Source organism: Lolium perenne, chromosome 1, assembly GCF_019359855.2.
Source record: "Lolium perenne isolate Kyuss_39 chromosome 1, Kyuss_2.0, whole genome shotgun sequence".
Taxonomy (NCBI): Eukaryota; Viridiplantae; Streptophyta; class Magnoliopsida; order Poales; family Poaceae; genus Lolium; species Lolium perenne.
In genome coordinates this window covers 236,943,270-236,957,462 of record NC_067244.2, presented here as the reverse complement: position 1 = coordinate 236,957,462, position 14,193 = coordinate 236,943,270, and the positions used below count along the sequence as shown (strand labels likewise).

Sequence of the window (14,193 nt, the reverse complement as noted above, 5' to 3'; positions counted from 1 at the left end):
CCGATCATCACGAGATTCTTCGAACCGACAAGACTTGGTAACGGTGCTACTAAGGATGAACACTTTATTATCTTGAGATTTTAGTGAGGGATCATCTTATAATGCTACCGTCGCGATCTAAGCAAAATAAGATGCATAAAAGGATTAACATCACATGCAGTTCATATGTGATATGATATGGCCCTTTTGTCTTTGCGCCTTTGATCTTCATCTCCAAAGCACGGACATGATCTCCATCATCTTCGGGCATGATCTCCATCATCGTCGGCGTAGCGTCAAGGTCAATGGCGCCGTCTTCATGATTGTCCTCCATGTAGCAACTATCACAACTACTTTGAAATACTACTCATCATGAAAATTAAAGACAACCATAAGGCTCCTGCCGGTTGCCACAATACAATAATGATCATCTCATACATATTCATCATCACATTATGGCCATATCACATCACCAAACCCTGCAAAAACAAGTTAGACGTCTCTAATTTGGTTTGCATATTTTACGTGGTTTAGGGTTTTCGAGAGAGATCTAATCTACCTACGAACATGAACCACAACGTTGATACTAATGTTTTCAATAGAAGAGTAAATTGAATCTTCACTATAGTAGGAGAGACAGACACCCGCAAAGCCTCTTATGCAATACAAGTTGCATGTCGAACGAGGAACAAGTCTCATGAACGCGGTCATGTAAAGTTAGTCCGAGCCGCTTCATCCCACTACGCCACAAAGATGCAAAGTACTCAAACTAAAGATAACAAGAGCATCAATGCCCACAAAACCATTGTGTTCTACTCGTGCAACCATCTATGCATAGACACGGCTCTGATACCACTGTAGGATAACGTTGCATAGAAAACAAAAAATTTCCTACCGCGAACACGCAATCCAAGCCAAGATGCAATCTAGAAGACGGTAGCAACGAGGGGTTTATCGAGTCTCACCCTTGTAGAGATTCCAAAGCCTACAAGAGGAGGCTCTTGTTGCTGCGGTAGACGTTCACTTGCCGCTTGCAAAAGCGCGTAGAAGATCTTGATCACGATCCCTCCGGCGCCACGAACGGGCAGCACCTCCGTACTCGGTCACACGTTCGGTTGTTGATGAAGATGACCTCCACCTCCCCGTTCCAGCGGGCAGCGGAAGTAGTAGCTCCTCTTGAATCCAACAGCACGACGGCGTGGTGTCGGTGGTGATGGAGAAGTCCGGCGGAGCTTCGCTAAGCGTGCGGGAAGTAGAGGAGCGGGGCGGCTAGGGTTTGGGGAGAGGGGGGCGCCGGCCACTAAGGGGTGCGGCCACCTTGGTGGTTCTTGAGGTGGCCGGCCCCCTCCCCTTGTCCCTCATTATATAGGTGGAAGCCCCAAGGGTTGGACTACAAATCTCCGAATAAGACCCGAACCCAAAACCTTCCATATGATAGGGAAACCTACCCAAGCTAGGACTCCCACTAGAGGTGGGAGTTCCACCTTCCATATGGGGGGGTGGCCGGCCCCCATAGGGGGAGTCCACTTGGGACTCCTCCCCCACTAGGGTTGGCCGGCCATGGAGGTGGAGTCCCTCCGGGACTCCACCTTCCTTGGTGGTTTCTTCCAGACTTTTCTAGAACCTTCTAGAACCTTCCATAGAACCTTCCGCATCATTTTAATTCACATAAAATGACATCCTATATATGAATCTTATTCTCTGGACCATTCCGGAACTCCTCGTGATGTCCGGGATCTCATCCGGGACTCCGAACAAATATTCGAACTCCATTCCATATTCAAGTTCTACCATTTCAACATCCAACTTTAAGTGTGTCACCCTACGGTTCGCGAACTATGCGGACATGGTTGAGTACTCACTCCGACCAATAACCAATAGCGGGATTTGGAGATCCATAATGGCTCCCACATATTCAACGATGACTTTAGTGATCGAATGAACCATTCACATACAATACCAATTCCCTTTGTCACGCGATATTTTACTTGTCCGAGGTTTGATCTTCGGTATCACTCTATACCTTGTTCAACCTCGTCTCCTGACAAGTACTCTTTACTCGTACCGTGGTATGTGGTCTCTTATGAACTTATTCATATGCTTGCAAGACATTAGACGACATTCCACCGAGAGGGCCCAGAGTATATCTATCCGTCATCGGGATGGACAAATCCCACTGTTGATCCATATGCCTCAACTCATACTTTCCGGATATTTAATCCCACCTTTATAACCACCCATTTACGCAGTGGCGTTTGGTGTAATCAAAGTACCTTTCCGGTATAAGTGATTTACATGATCTCATGGTCATAAGGACTAGATAACTATGTATCGAAAGCTTATAGCAAATAACTTAATGACGAGATCTTATGCTACGCTTAATTGGGTGTGTCCATTACATCATTCATATAATGATATAACCTTGTTATTAATAACATCCAATGTTCATGATTATGAAACTAATCATCCATTAATCAACAAGCTAGTTTAAGAGGCATACTAGGGACTTCTTGTTGTCTACATATCACACATGTACTAATGTTTCGGTTAATACAATTATAGCATGATATATAAACATTTATCATAAACATAAAGATATAAATAATAACCACTTTATTATTGCCTCTAGGGCATATCTCCTTCACTATTTGCATTTGCCTCTTATTCTCTTTCTTTTTGAGTTCTTTTGAGAGAAAGAGCTTTTTGAAATAGTTTATACAGTAGCTAATGTTTTGATTGATGTTTGATATATGTTAGGACTGGACCCAAGTGGATTTGTTATTTTGATTGCACTAACATTGCTAATAAAGAATTGTATGAAGTTTTGTATGAAGGAATTTTTCAAGTGTAGGGAGAGAAGAATGATGTAATAAAATGAAGAATGGACAAAATCTCAAGCTTGAGGATGCCCCTGCCACCCCAAGAAATATCCAAGAGGTACAAGCGTCAAAGCTTGCGGATGTCTGTAAGCCCCAGGAGTAGGAAAACCCAGAGCGCGCAGGTACGAGGGGTTTATGTGCATGAGGTCACTACAAAGGACCGTGAGGTCGCCTCGCATTCCCAAGCTTATGGGTAGGCCAAGCAAAGCTCGACACGCCCATGCGCACAACACCCACCTCATAGGCTCACGTTAGGCTTTCCAGGCCTGAGTGCTTCACCTTCCTGTGCACTTCACACATACACACACTGTGCACAGGATACGAGGGTAGAATACAGCTTGAATATCACAACATGACTATGTATGACACAAAAGATGGAAATAAGGTTCATATATATATCAACGCTCTAATGAGCAAGATCCAAATGACACTCAACGGGGAAACATATCCCATCAGTACATCATACATAAGATAGCCAAATAGTCTGGGTACAGACAAGATCCAAATTGGACTAAGAGTCCTGAAGATAATCAAGCGGTGTTCCCATAACCAACATGCCACAGGCTGCTGCCTTAGGAACGATCCTGCTACGCAACGAAGTCGTCGTCCGTGAACTCGACAAAGTAGCCACCTGCGTACTGATCATCATCTGTCGTACCTGTTTGTCGAAAAGCGGGTTCCGGAAAAAGAGGGAGAAAAACGAGGGTAAGTACCGTTGGCACGTACTTGCGAGACAAGACCAGCTATGCTTGCTGGTGGGCGGTGTAAACTTCGCCCGGCTATATGTGGAGTTTAGCGGCAGCAAAGCACTATCCAATAGAGACACGCTACAACATCCGTCTAATAGAGGAGGTAAGAGAGCGCATATTCTAGCAGTTCTATACTCTGCAAACAACAACCCTGCCAGTACTATCCCCCTTAGCCAAGAGGTACTAACAAGGCACTCACACAGTTGACAATTTTATATCATTCCATTATAATAGGGCTAACTTTCTACACAAGTAATTAGCAAATTATTAGCGACAACATTAGGTGTAAGTTGTTCTATGATCGAGTTAAACAGCTCCAAGTCGTCCATAACCGCGGACACGGCTTATCGATAAGATTTACCCTGCAGGGGTGCACCAATGTTACCATACACGCATGCTCGAACCCGCTTAATTACGGCGGAGTCTCACAACAAGACCGTTCCCAGATCTGCAAGAATGCCTAGGGGGGCCACCCAACTAAGCTACCCGTGACGAAGTTCGGCCGTACTCCGAGACGGACCCAGAGGTTGCGTAGGCGTCTAGGCGGGCACTAACGGCCAAGCACTAGATAAGTCGTCTAGCAATTATGCAATGCAGTACAGAAATAAACCACCCGAAGGCAACAGGAAGTAAACACCCGGAGGCAACAGTAATAAATATGCGTGCACCAAATAAAACCAAGGTTGTGGCCCCCTTTTCAACAGACTTGAGAAATGGTAATGGGTGATGGGGGGTCCCGATAAAACCTCCCACGTGTGGTTAGCGCGTCACTTTAGAAACAGATAACAAGAACTCGGGTCCTAGGGGACATTAGCAAGTCAAAGTTCCGATGCTTTCGCAAAGGGGCTCACCATGCCTCTGCAATATTATTATCCCTTAGCAAATTTTAGTTGTAGCAAAAGTTATCCACTTCATCTTCGAAAAGGTAGTACATGTGTCAACATCCCAACAAGATATCCCGAACAATTCGAGATATCAACAAAAACCCTAAACTCGCCTACGACTCGCGAAGCTGGCAACCAACAAACAAAAGGTAGGGCGAGGAGGTGTATCTCGGACATATAGGTAACAGGTGGATAGGACACGTGACACAACAGAATCGCAACATAAGGATAGCAATAGATCAAAAGAGCATGTAAAAGTAAAATAGGTGAAGGGGTGGGCTCGCCTGTCAGATCGCAGGTAGAAGCACCGACACGATCCTCCAGGGGAACTCGTACTCCTGCTCGTACTCGCTCAAGGCCGGCGTCTACTCGAGAAGAACCAAATAGCACATACAAGAAAATAATAGCACAAATCAATACAAGTGCAATGCGCAATATGATGCATGATGACATGGCAAGATGATTTGTGCAAGATTTCATGTATAGCAAAATTAAGTGGGGTGCTCAAAGTAGCATAGAAATAATGGAACACCCTCACATCACATTTAGTTGTTATTGCAATTTTTATTTGGACGAACCAGGGATGCGGCCAATGATGCGTGACAATGCTATATTTGAACTCCTCATGTTTTTCTGATTAAAACAGATATAAAATTTATCAGATTTGGAATTATAGAAAATAAGTTATGAATTATGCAGGACTTAAGTATTTAAACCCAGATTTGAAACTTGCCAAATTTTAGTTGTTCAAATGTTGATACAAACTTTATATTTGGAAAGTACATGAAAAACTGAGCAACGTGGATATCAAGTTTGTCAAAATTGGAATTGTTTAGGTGTAGTTTTAAAACATTTGGATATGAACCAGGGAACAAAACTGAATGGAATTTTGAAACCGGGCTGAAACAGTTTTAATCGAGACTGGAGCAAAGGACAGCGCTGGTTCCTGTAGATGGATTTCTGCACGAATTTTAAAGCTTCGGTCACGTCAAAGATTGGGCACGGTTTTGCGCGAACCAAAAGCAAAGATGGAGCTGGTGGTGGTTTGCATCTGTAGGTACTAAAGGGTCACACTACCGTGGACTCGTTCCCCGGAGAGACACCGGAGAAGTGAGGAGAACGAACGCGTGTACTGTGCGTTCTCTGAAAAACGTGACACTTGATAACTGAAGATGACTCTGGACGTTCCTGCACCAGATATGAAACCCAGATATGAAACAGACATGCAAAAAGAAAAGAAAGGACGTTCTATTCGCCCGATCAAGGATTTGAACTTCGGTCGCCCAGATGTAGATCGTGACAAACACCACAGCGCTACGATTTCGTGTTCGAAAGGTTTGCAAACTTCAGTTAATATAACCAGAGTCAGCTTAACTGAAACCTCTATAGAATGACTGAAGAAAAACTCCAGCCATATCGTCCGCGATAGACACATACCTGCCGACGGTGAAAGGTTCGACGGCTGCGCTGCTCTAGCTGCGCCTCTAGGGACGGAAAACGTGTGGGGATAAAGACGAGGAGATGCGGCTGCTCATCGTGCTGCTGCCGGACGAAGGATTCGGCGGCGAAGAGGAGGCAGCGAAACGGCGGTCGTTGGACACCGGGAAGAAGACGGCGACGGCACGGATGATTCCGAGCAGAACTTGGCGTCCCCCGCTCCGTGAAGTAGATGAGGACGACGACGAAGACGCGGCGGTTCTTTTCTGCTACTCAGCTAGGCGCGCGGCAGTCCATGGCGACGGCAGCGGTCGATGGCGGCTCGTGGAAAAACCCTCTCGGACACATACAGAGAGGTGGAAGAAAAAGGAGGGGATGGTGCGGAGCGGCGCGAGCGAGGAAGTGCGGCTAGGGTTGGTCGGCCCTGGTGCATTAAGAAGAGGAAGAGGGGCAGGTGGCAAGCATCGGGAGAGGGAGAGAAGATCATGCGGTCCTTGCCTGGTTCGTACAGGAGGAAGACGACCTACAGGAACTTCTCACGTGAGCTGGGCTGGGCTGGGCTGCTGGTTTGGATTAGCTAGGCTAGTTACGTGGGTTAGGTTAGATGGGCTGGGTTAGATTAGTTATCCTTTTTCTTTTATTTCTTTTCAGTTTTCAGTTTTTATTTCTTTCTCCTTTCCAAACCTTTTTCTGAAAATTGGAGGAGAGAATATTTGAATATTTGAAAGGAAGTTGAAATCAGAGAAAACTCAACCTTGTATACCAACTATGGTGGTTGAGATTAAAAGAAGAAAAGAATAAGAGGGAGATAAAGAGATTTAGTAGAAACCAAAATAATTGGAGAAGGAAGAAACCCAACTCAAGATCATCTTATTAGCATTGCAAAATAGAAAGAGAGTGGAGATAGGTTTATAGTAACCATATAAGAATTTTGGCATGACCTATTTGAAATATAGATCAAGTAGAGAGATAGGTTTGGCTTGTTAGCTTTTCTTGGAACATCACAAGAGGGAGAGGATGAACCAAGAGAGAGGTAGAAGAAGACCAAGCAAGCAAACAAAAACAAAACCAAAACCAAATGCAATTTTATAAAAGCCAAAGGTGGTGATATGCATGAATGCAACATGATGACATGATAACAATGCAAGAAAAGAACAAAGGGGTCTATGTATTACTCTTGGGATGTTACAAACGCCCCCCCTTGAAGGAATCGCGCCCCGAGATTCTCAGGAAGAAGAGAAAAAGGCCGGGTACTCGGAACGGAGTTGATCTTCCCGCTCCCAAGTTGCTTCTTTATCAGAATGGTGCGACCACTGCACCTTGAGGAACTTGACAGAGTTGTTGCGAGTTCGGCGTTCAGCTTCATCAAGAATCCGAACGGGATGCTCTTTGTAGGAGAGGTCTTCTTGTAGGTCGATGGACTCGTGATCAACTGCACGCCCCGGATCTTTGAAGCACTTCTTGAGCTGTGACACGTGGAAGACATCGTGCACTTTGGAGAGCTTCTCAGGGAGTTCAAGGAGGTAAGCGACTTCACCACGCTTTGCTAGAACTTTGAAAGGACCAATGTATCTTGGCGCCAGTTTGCCTTTGATACCGAAGCGATGAGTGCCCCTCATAGGAGTAACACGAAGGTAGGCTTGATCACCAGGATGATATAACATATCACGGTGCTTGCTATCATAATAGCTTTTCTGCCGAGATTGTGCTATCTTCAGATTGTCACGAATGATTCTCACCTTTTCTTCAGCCTCGTTGATGACATCGGGGCCGAAGATTTGCCTTTCACCAGTTTCAGACCAGTTCAGAGGTGTTCTGCATTTGCGACCATAGAGAGCTTCGAAGGGTGCCATGCCCAAGCTGGCTTGATAGCTGTTGTTGTAAGAGAACTCAGCGAATGGAAGGCATTCTTCCCATTTCATGCCGAAGGAGATAACACAGGCACGGAGCATGTCCTCGAGAATCTGATTGACTCTTTCGACTTGCCCACTCGTTTGCGGATGGTAAGCTGTGCTGAAGAGCAGATTAGTTCCCATAGCTTTCTGAAAGCTTGCCCAAAACTTGGAAGTGAAGATGCTTCCGCGATCAGAGCTTATTTCCAAGGGAACACCATGAAGAGAAACAATCTTTGCAGTGTAGAGCTCAGCCAACTGACTAGCAGATATTGTTTCTTTGACAGGAAGGAAGTGAGCAACCTTAGAAAGACGGTCGATCACCACGAAGATAGCATCATTGCCTTTCCGAGACTTTGGAAAACCAGTTATGAAGTCCATCTCAATCTTATCCCATTTCCACTCAGGAATCTTTAGGGGTTGGAGGACACCGGCAGGTCTCTGATGTTCTGCTTTGACACGGCGACAGACATCACATTCTGAGACATAGCGAGCAACATCCCTTTTCATCCTAGTCCACCAATAGGTAGACTTGATATCGAGATACATCTTTGTGCTGCCAGGATGGATAGAAAGAGGAGTGTCGTGAGCTTCTTTGAGAATGAGGTTTCTCAGGTCTGGATCATTCGGAACAACAAAACGACCTTGGAAGAAGAGAGTTCCTTGATCGTCGAGAGAGAAAGACTTGTACTTGGGCTTGTGCATATTCTCTTTGATATTCTTGCTGCAAATATCTCGCAACTGTCCTTTTCGGATCTTATCTTCAAGAGTTTGCATGATCACCAAGTTTGCAAGGTAGCCTTGGGGAACCAGCTCAAGATTCAATTTCCTGAATTCTTCATAAAGAGTAGGTTGACTTTCTTGAATCATGAGGTTGTTGCAATATGACTTGCGACTAAGGGCGTCAGCCATGACATTAGCTTTGCCTGGAGTGTAGCTGATAGAGAGATCAAAGTCCTTGATGGTTTCCATCCATCTCGTTTGACGGAGGTTCAAGTTGGGTTGTGTGAAGATGTATTTGAGACTCTTGTGGTCGGTGAAGATCTCACATTTGTTGCCCAACAAGTATTGGCGCCATGTTATTAAAGCATGTAACACGGCTGCAAGCTCAAGATCATGTGTGGGATAGTTGAGTTCATGCTTTTTCAACTGACGAGAAGCATACGCCACAACTTGACGTTCTTGCATGAGGACAGCACCTAGTCCATGAAGAGAGGCATCACAGAATATCTGGAAAGGCTTAGAAGTATCTGGAAGGACAAGGACAGGTGTGGAAGTGAGCTTCTGCTTGAGGAGGTCAAAGCTTTCTTGGCATTGAGGAGACCAAAGGAACTTCTTGTCTTTCTTCAGGAGATCGGTAAGAGGCTTGGCGATCTTGGAGAAATTCTCAACAAAGCGGCGGCAGTAACTTGCCAAACCGAGGAAACTTCTCACTTGCTTGACATTCTTCGGAGGAAGCCATTCAACGATCGCCTTGACGGTTTCAGGATTGACAGCAATGCCTTTTCCCGAAATGACATGACCAAGATAGACGACTTGAGGAAGCCAAAATTCACATTTGGAGAACTTGGCATAGAGACGGTGCTCACGAAGCTTCATGAGGATGAGGCGAAGATGCTCTTCATGCTCCTCATTGGACTTGGAGTAGACAAGGATATCATCAAGATAGACTACCACAAACTTGTCGAGGTACTCCATGAAAATGTAGTTCATCAACCGAGAGAAAGTGGCAGGAGCATTAGTGAGGCCAAAGGACATGACGGTGTATTCGTAGAGACCATAACGAGTTTTGAAGGCTGTCTTGGGTACATCCTCCTTGCGGATTTTGATTTGGTGATAACCACTTCTCAAATCCATCTTAGAGAACACAGTTGCACCCGCAAGCTGATCAAAGAGCTCATTGATGCGAGGAAGAGGATATGTATTCTTGATCGTTTTCTCATTGAGAGGACGGTAGTCAACCACCAATCGATCAGTTTTATCCTTTTTCTTCACGAAGATGGTAGGACATCCCCATGGAGAAGTGCTTGGCTGAATGAAACCAAGTTTTTGCAACTCATCAAGCTGCTTCTTGAGTTCAGCCAACTCATTGGGACCCATTTTGTACGGCCGCTTTGAGATAGGAGCTGTTCCAGGCTCTAGTTCAATGACGAACTCAACAGCCCTCACTGTGGCATACCTGGAAGTTCTTCAGGAAAGACATCAGGAAAGTCGCAAACCACCGGTATAGACTCAAGCTCCGGAAGAGAACTAGGATTCAAAGCAAAGAGCTGAACGGAAGGTGTTTGGGAAGGTGTATAGGTCAAGGTTCCTGTTGAAGTAGGAAGAGAAACTGAATGCTTGGCGCAATCAATGACAACTTTGTTGGCCTTCAACCAATCCATGCCAAGGATGACATCGATACCAGAAGATCTTAGCTCGATGAGGGACGCAAGGAACACATGGTTTCCAATCTGAATTTGGTTGCCATGACTTATTCTTAACGCTTCCAACATTCCTCCGGGAGAAACAACCGTGAAAGATTTGGACAAGTACTCAACCGGTAACTCATGCTTTTGAGAGAACGGAAGCGACACAAAGGAAAGTGAAGCTCCCGTATCAAACAGAACTTTTGCAGGGATAGAGTTAACAAGCAAAGTACCAAGCACGACGTCGGTAGCTTGTTCAGCTTGCTCAATATTGAGGTTGTTGACGCGAGCAGCCCTCGGACCTTGCCTATTGTTGTTGTTGAAGGCACGGCCCTGAGCTGGTGCACGAACCATCGCATTTGTTGCAGTAGAGCGAGGTGGTGGTGGAGGTAGCTTCTGAGGGCAGAAGGTAGAGATGTGACCAACCTGACCACACTTGTAGCATGTGGGGTCGGCACGTGGACCCATCGGCCTTGGTCCACCATAAGCAGGCCTTGGCGGAGCTTGGTAGGTCCTCTGCTGAAGCTGTGGGGTGGGAGGGCGGGGAGCATACCCAGCGTGTGCTGCGCGGGGAGCATACCCAGCTTGTGTAGCTTGTCCTGGCAGTGCGGGATAAGGAACCCACAACCTGCGCTTCTGAGGCGGCGCTGAAGAAGGAGCACCAACCTCTCGAGTATGCTTGCGTGACTCATCGAACGCAAGCCTACCCGACTCTTCCTTGATAGCAGTGTTGACCAGCTTGTCAAAGGTGTCCATCGAGACATGAGTGAGCGCGTACTTGAGTGCCGGCTTGAGGCCATTACGGAACCTCTTCTGCTTCTTGGCATCAGTAGACACTTCTTCACCACCATAGCGAGCTAGCCTTGAGAACTCGATGCTGTATGCCATCACGTCTTTGTTGCCCTGAACAAGACTGAGGAATCTCTCCTTCATCCTGTCCATTAGCCCTTCAGGAATGTGGTGGCTTCTGAAAGCTTCCCTGAATTCTTCCCAAGTGACATCAGGAGCATTGGCGGGTCGCATCTCGAGAAAGTTCTCCCACCATGCGGCGGACCCTCCTTTCAGTAGGTGAGTCGCAAACCGCACTTTGTCTTCTGGAGCGACCCCCGCTGTGTTGAGCATGCGGTTGACATCGCGCACCCAATCATCTGCATCCAGCGGTTCAGGAGTAGAGTCGAACGATCGCGGGTTCAACTGCAAGAAGTCCCGGATCATGACTCGACCATTGTCATGACGAGCTTGATCGAAGTTGTGCTGGGTTTGCTGCATCTGGCTCAACAATTGAGTCATTTGCAACAGGGCTGGTCCCAGCGGAGGAGGTGGCGGAGGTCTAACCATCCTGTTGAGGAAAACATAAGACGATTGAGACAACAGATAAGAACAAAACTTAGAACAAGGATTTAAGATCACATAACACATCACTCCATAGAATTCATCAAGGTACACCATACAAGGTTCAAGTACACATGAGATCCATACAACCGGATACAAGGATGGAACAACTACAACTCTCACATGGATACAAAGATAGAACTCAACGCAACCACTCAGAACATGGGCTGGTAGTCGCCACGGTGCCTGTTGGTACGGCGACGACCACGACTCTGCTGGTCCACGGGGAGGCGAAGCCTCGGAGCGTACAATGCGTGAGCCTCAGGACCCTGCTCTCCGTACAGAAGTGGCCCTCGGGTGTGCGGGTCGGAGAGAAGCTGCCCACGGTCAGGGACGTACCCTCCAACATCTGAAGGAGCACAAGTGGGAGGTAGCTGCGGGTAGCAGGAGTGTGACGGCTGAAGAGTGTAGGCCCGCAGGTGCTGACGTGTACTCCAAAGCTGCTCAGTGACGAAGTCCAGCTCGTGGAGGAGAGCCTGAGTAAAACGGTCCTGACACTGCACGAACTGAGCTGTCATGAACAGGCGGCTGTTCTCCTGCTCCGGGTCAGAGTACCCTCCAGTGTGGAATCTGGCCTGCGTAACACGGACTCCAGACGGAACGTAGCGGTACGGAGACCTCTCGAAGCAAGTGTAAGTGGAGCGTAGCGTAATGACCAAGCAGTACGCAGCTCTCTGCACAGCCATCTCCACAGAGCTCGCTGTAGCCTCAACAAAGTGCTCCGGGTAGCAGCGGAGGTCATCAGCAGGCACGTGGACCTCAGCTCTGTAGCGGTGCTGCTGGTCATCCCGAGGAAACTCAGTCACCCGGTACTCAGGGTACCAGACGAAACCCAAGTAGCTGAGCATCTCGCGTAGCAGTGCTGGGAAACCAGTGGTGTTCTCGCACTGGGTCATGCGGACAACCTGTGAATACGCCATCTGCATGAGGATATTGGGAAGACGTCAGGCGCCGGAACAAGGAAGTGGTCAAGATATCAACGATCAACAGAAAGGAATCACATTAGCATGAACATACCAACATGTCAAAGGAAGAGATTATATGTGGAGATTGACAAAAGATGATAATGAAGCAACCATAGTACAGAAAATTTTCAAAACACTTTTCCCTATGGCACTATGGTTTCCCCCAAACACGTCCAAGCCTAGATGAAACAAGATAAGAATAGAGTAAAACCGTTGCACGTCCTTACCAGAGGGAGGGTGGGTAGGGTAAGAAATAAAAGCAGAATTCCTACTCTCACGCACAATTTTTCCTATGTAGCTACTAAAATATTAGTTTCTAGACTCAACTTCGTCCGCTGCAAGGGGCTCCTAAAGGCAGTCCTGCTCTGATACCAAGTCTGTAAGCCCCAGGAGTAGGAAAACCCAGAGCGCGCAGGTACGAGGGGTTTATGTGCATGAGGTCACTACAAAGGACCGTGAGGTCGCCTCGCATTCCCAAGCTTATGGGTAGGCCAAGCAAAGCTCGACACGCCCATGCGCACAACACCCACCTCATAGGCTCACGTTAGGCTTTCCAGGCCTGAGTGCTTCACCTTCCTGTGCACTTCACACATACACACACTGTGCACAGGATACGAGGGTAGAATACAGCTTGAATATCACAACATGACTATGTATGACACAAAAGATGGAAATAAGGTTCATATATATATCAACGCTCTAATGAGCAAGATCCAAATGACACTCAACGGGGAAACATATCCCATCAGTACATCATACATAAGATAGCCAAATAGTCTGGGTACAGACAAGATCCAAATTGGACTAAGAGTCCTGAAGATAATCAAGCGGTGTTCCCATAACCAACATGCCACAGGCTGCTGCCTTAGGAACGATCCTGCTACGCAACGAAGTCGTCGTCCGTGAACTCGACAAAGTAGCCACCTGCGTACTGATCATCATCTGTCGTACCTGTTTGTCGAAAAGCGGGTTCCGGAAAAAGAGGGAGAAAAACGAGGGTAAGTACCGTTGGCACGTACTTGCGAGACAAGACCAGCTATGCTTGCCGGTGGGCGGTGTAAACTTCGCCCGGCTATATGTGGAGTTTAGCGGCAGCAAAGCACTATCCATTAGAGACACGCTACAACATCCGTCTAATAGAGGAGGTAAGAGAGCGCATATTCTAGCAGTTCTATACTCTGCAAACAACAACCCTGCCAGTACTATCCCCCTTAGCCAAGAGGTACTAACAAGGCACTCACACAGTTGACAATTTTATATCATTCCATTATAATAGGGCTAACTTTCTACACAAGTAATTAGCAAATTATTAGCGACAACATTAGGTGTAAGTTGTTCTATGATCGAGTTAAACAGCTCCAAGTCGTCCATAACCGCGGACACGGCTTATCGATAAGATTTACCCTGCAGGGGTGCACCAATGTTACCATACACGCATGCTCGAACCCGCTTAATTACGGCGGAGTCTCACAACAAGACCGTTCCCAGATCTGCAAGAATGCCTAGGGGGGCCACCCAACTAAGCTACCCGTGACGAAGTTCGGCCGTACTCCGAGACGGACCCAGAGGTTGCGTAGGCGTCTAGGCGGGCACTAACGGCCAAGCACT

The 14,193-nt window shown here is 46.9% G+C and overlaps 1 protein-coding gene across 1 annotated transcript; it reads right to left on the bottom strand.

Moving 5' to 3' along the window:
- Positions 1–4,778: 4,778 nt before the first annotated feature.
- Positions 4,779–11,497, bottom strand: LOC139834935 (uncharacterized). Its single transcript, XM_071824861.1, has 6 exons — positions 10,000–11,497; positions 9,662–9,958; positions 8,986–9,070; positions 7,240–7,800; positions 5,625–5,679; positions 4,779–4,856 (listed from the first exon to the last, which is right to left on the bottom strand). The coding sequence occupies exons 1-6, from the start codon at positions 11,495–11,497 to the stop codon at positions 4,779–4,781; spliced, it is 2,574 nt and encodes an 857-aa protein (XP_071680962.1).
- Positions 11,498–14,193: the final 2,696 nt, after the last annotated feature.

Excerpts from the sequence above, each read along its gene's own strand:
- LOC139834935 (XM_071824861.1), bottom strand. The coding sequence starts at position 11,497 with ATGCAGCAAACCCAGCACAACTTCGATCAAGCTCGTCATGACAATGGT. Across the intron at positions 9,959-9,999 it reads CTTTCCTGAAGAACTTCCAG|AGCCTGGAACAGCTCCTATC; the intron begins GTATGCCACAGT and ends TCATTGAACTAG. Across the intron at positions 7,801-8,985 it reads CAAGAACGTCAAGTTGTGGC|CTATCAAGCCAGCTTGGGCA; the intron begins GTATGCTTCTCG and ends TTACAACAACAG.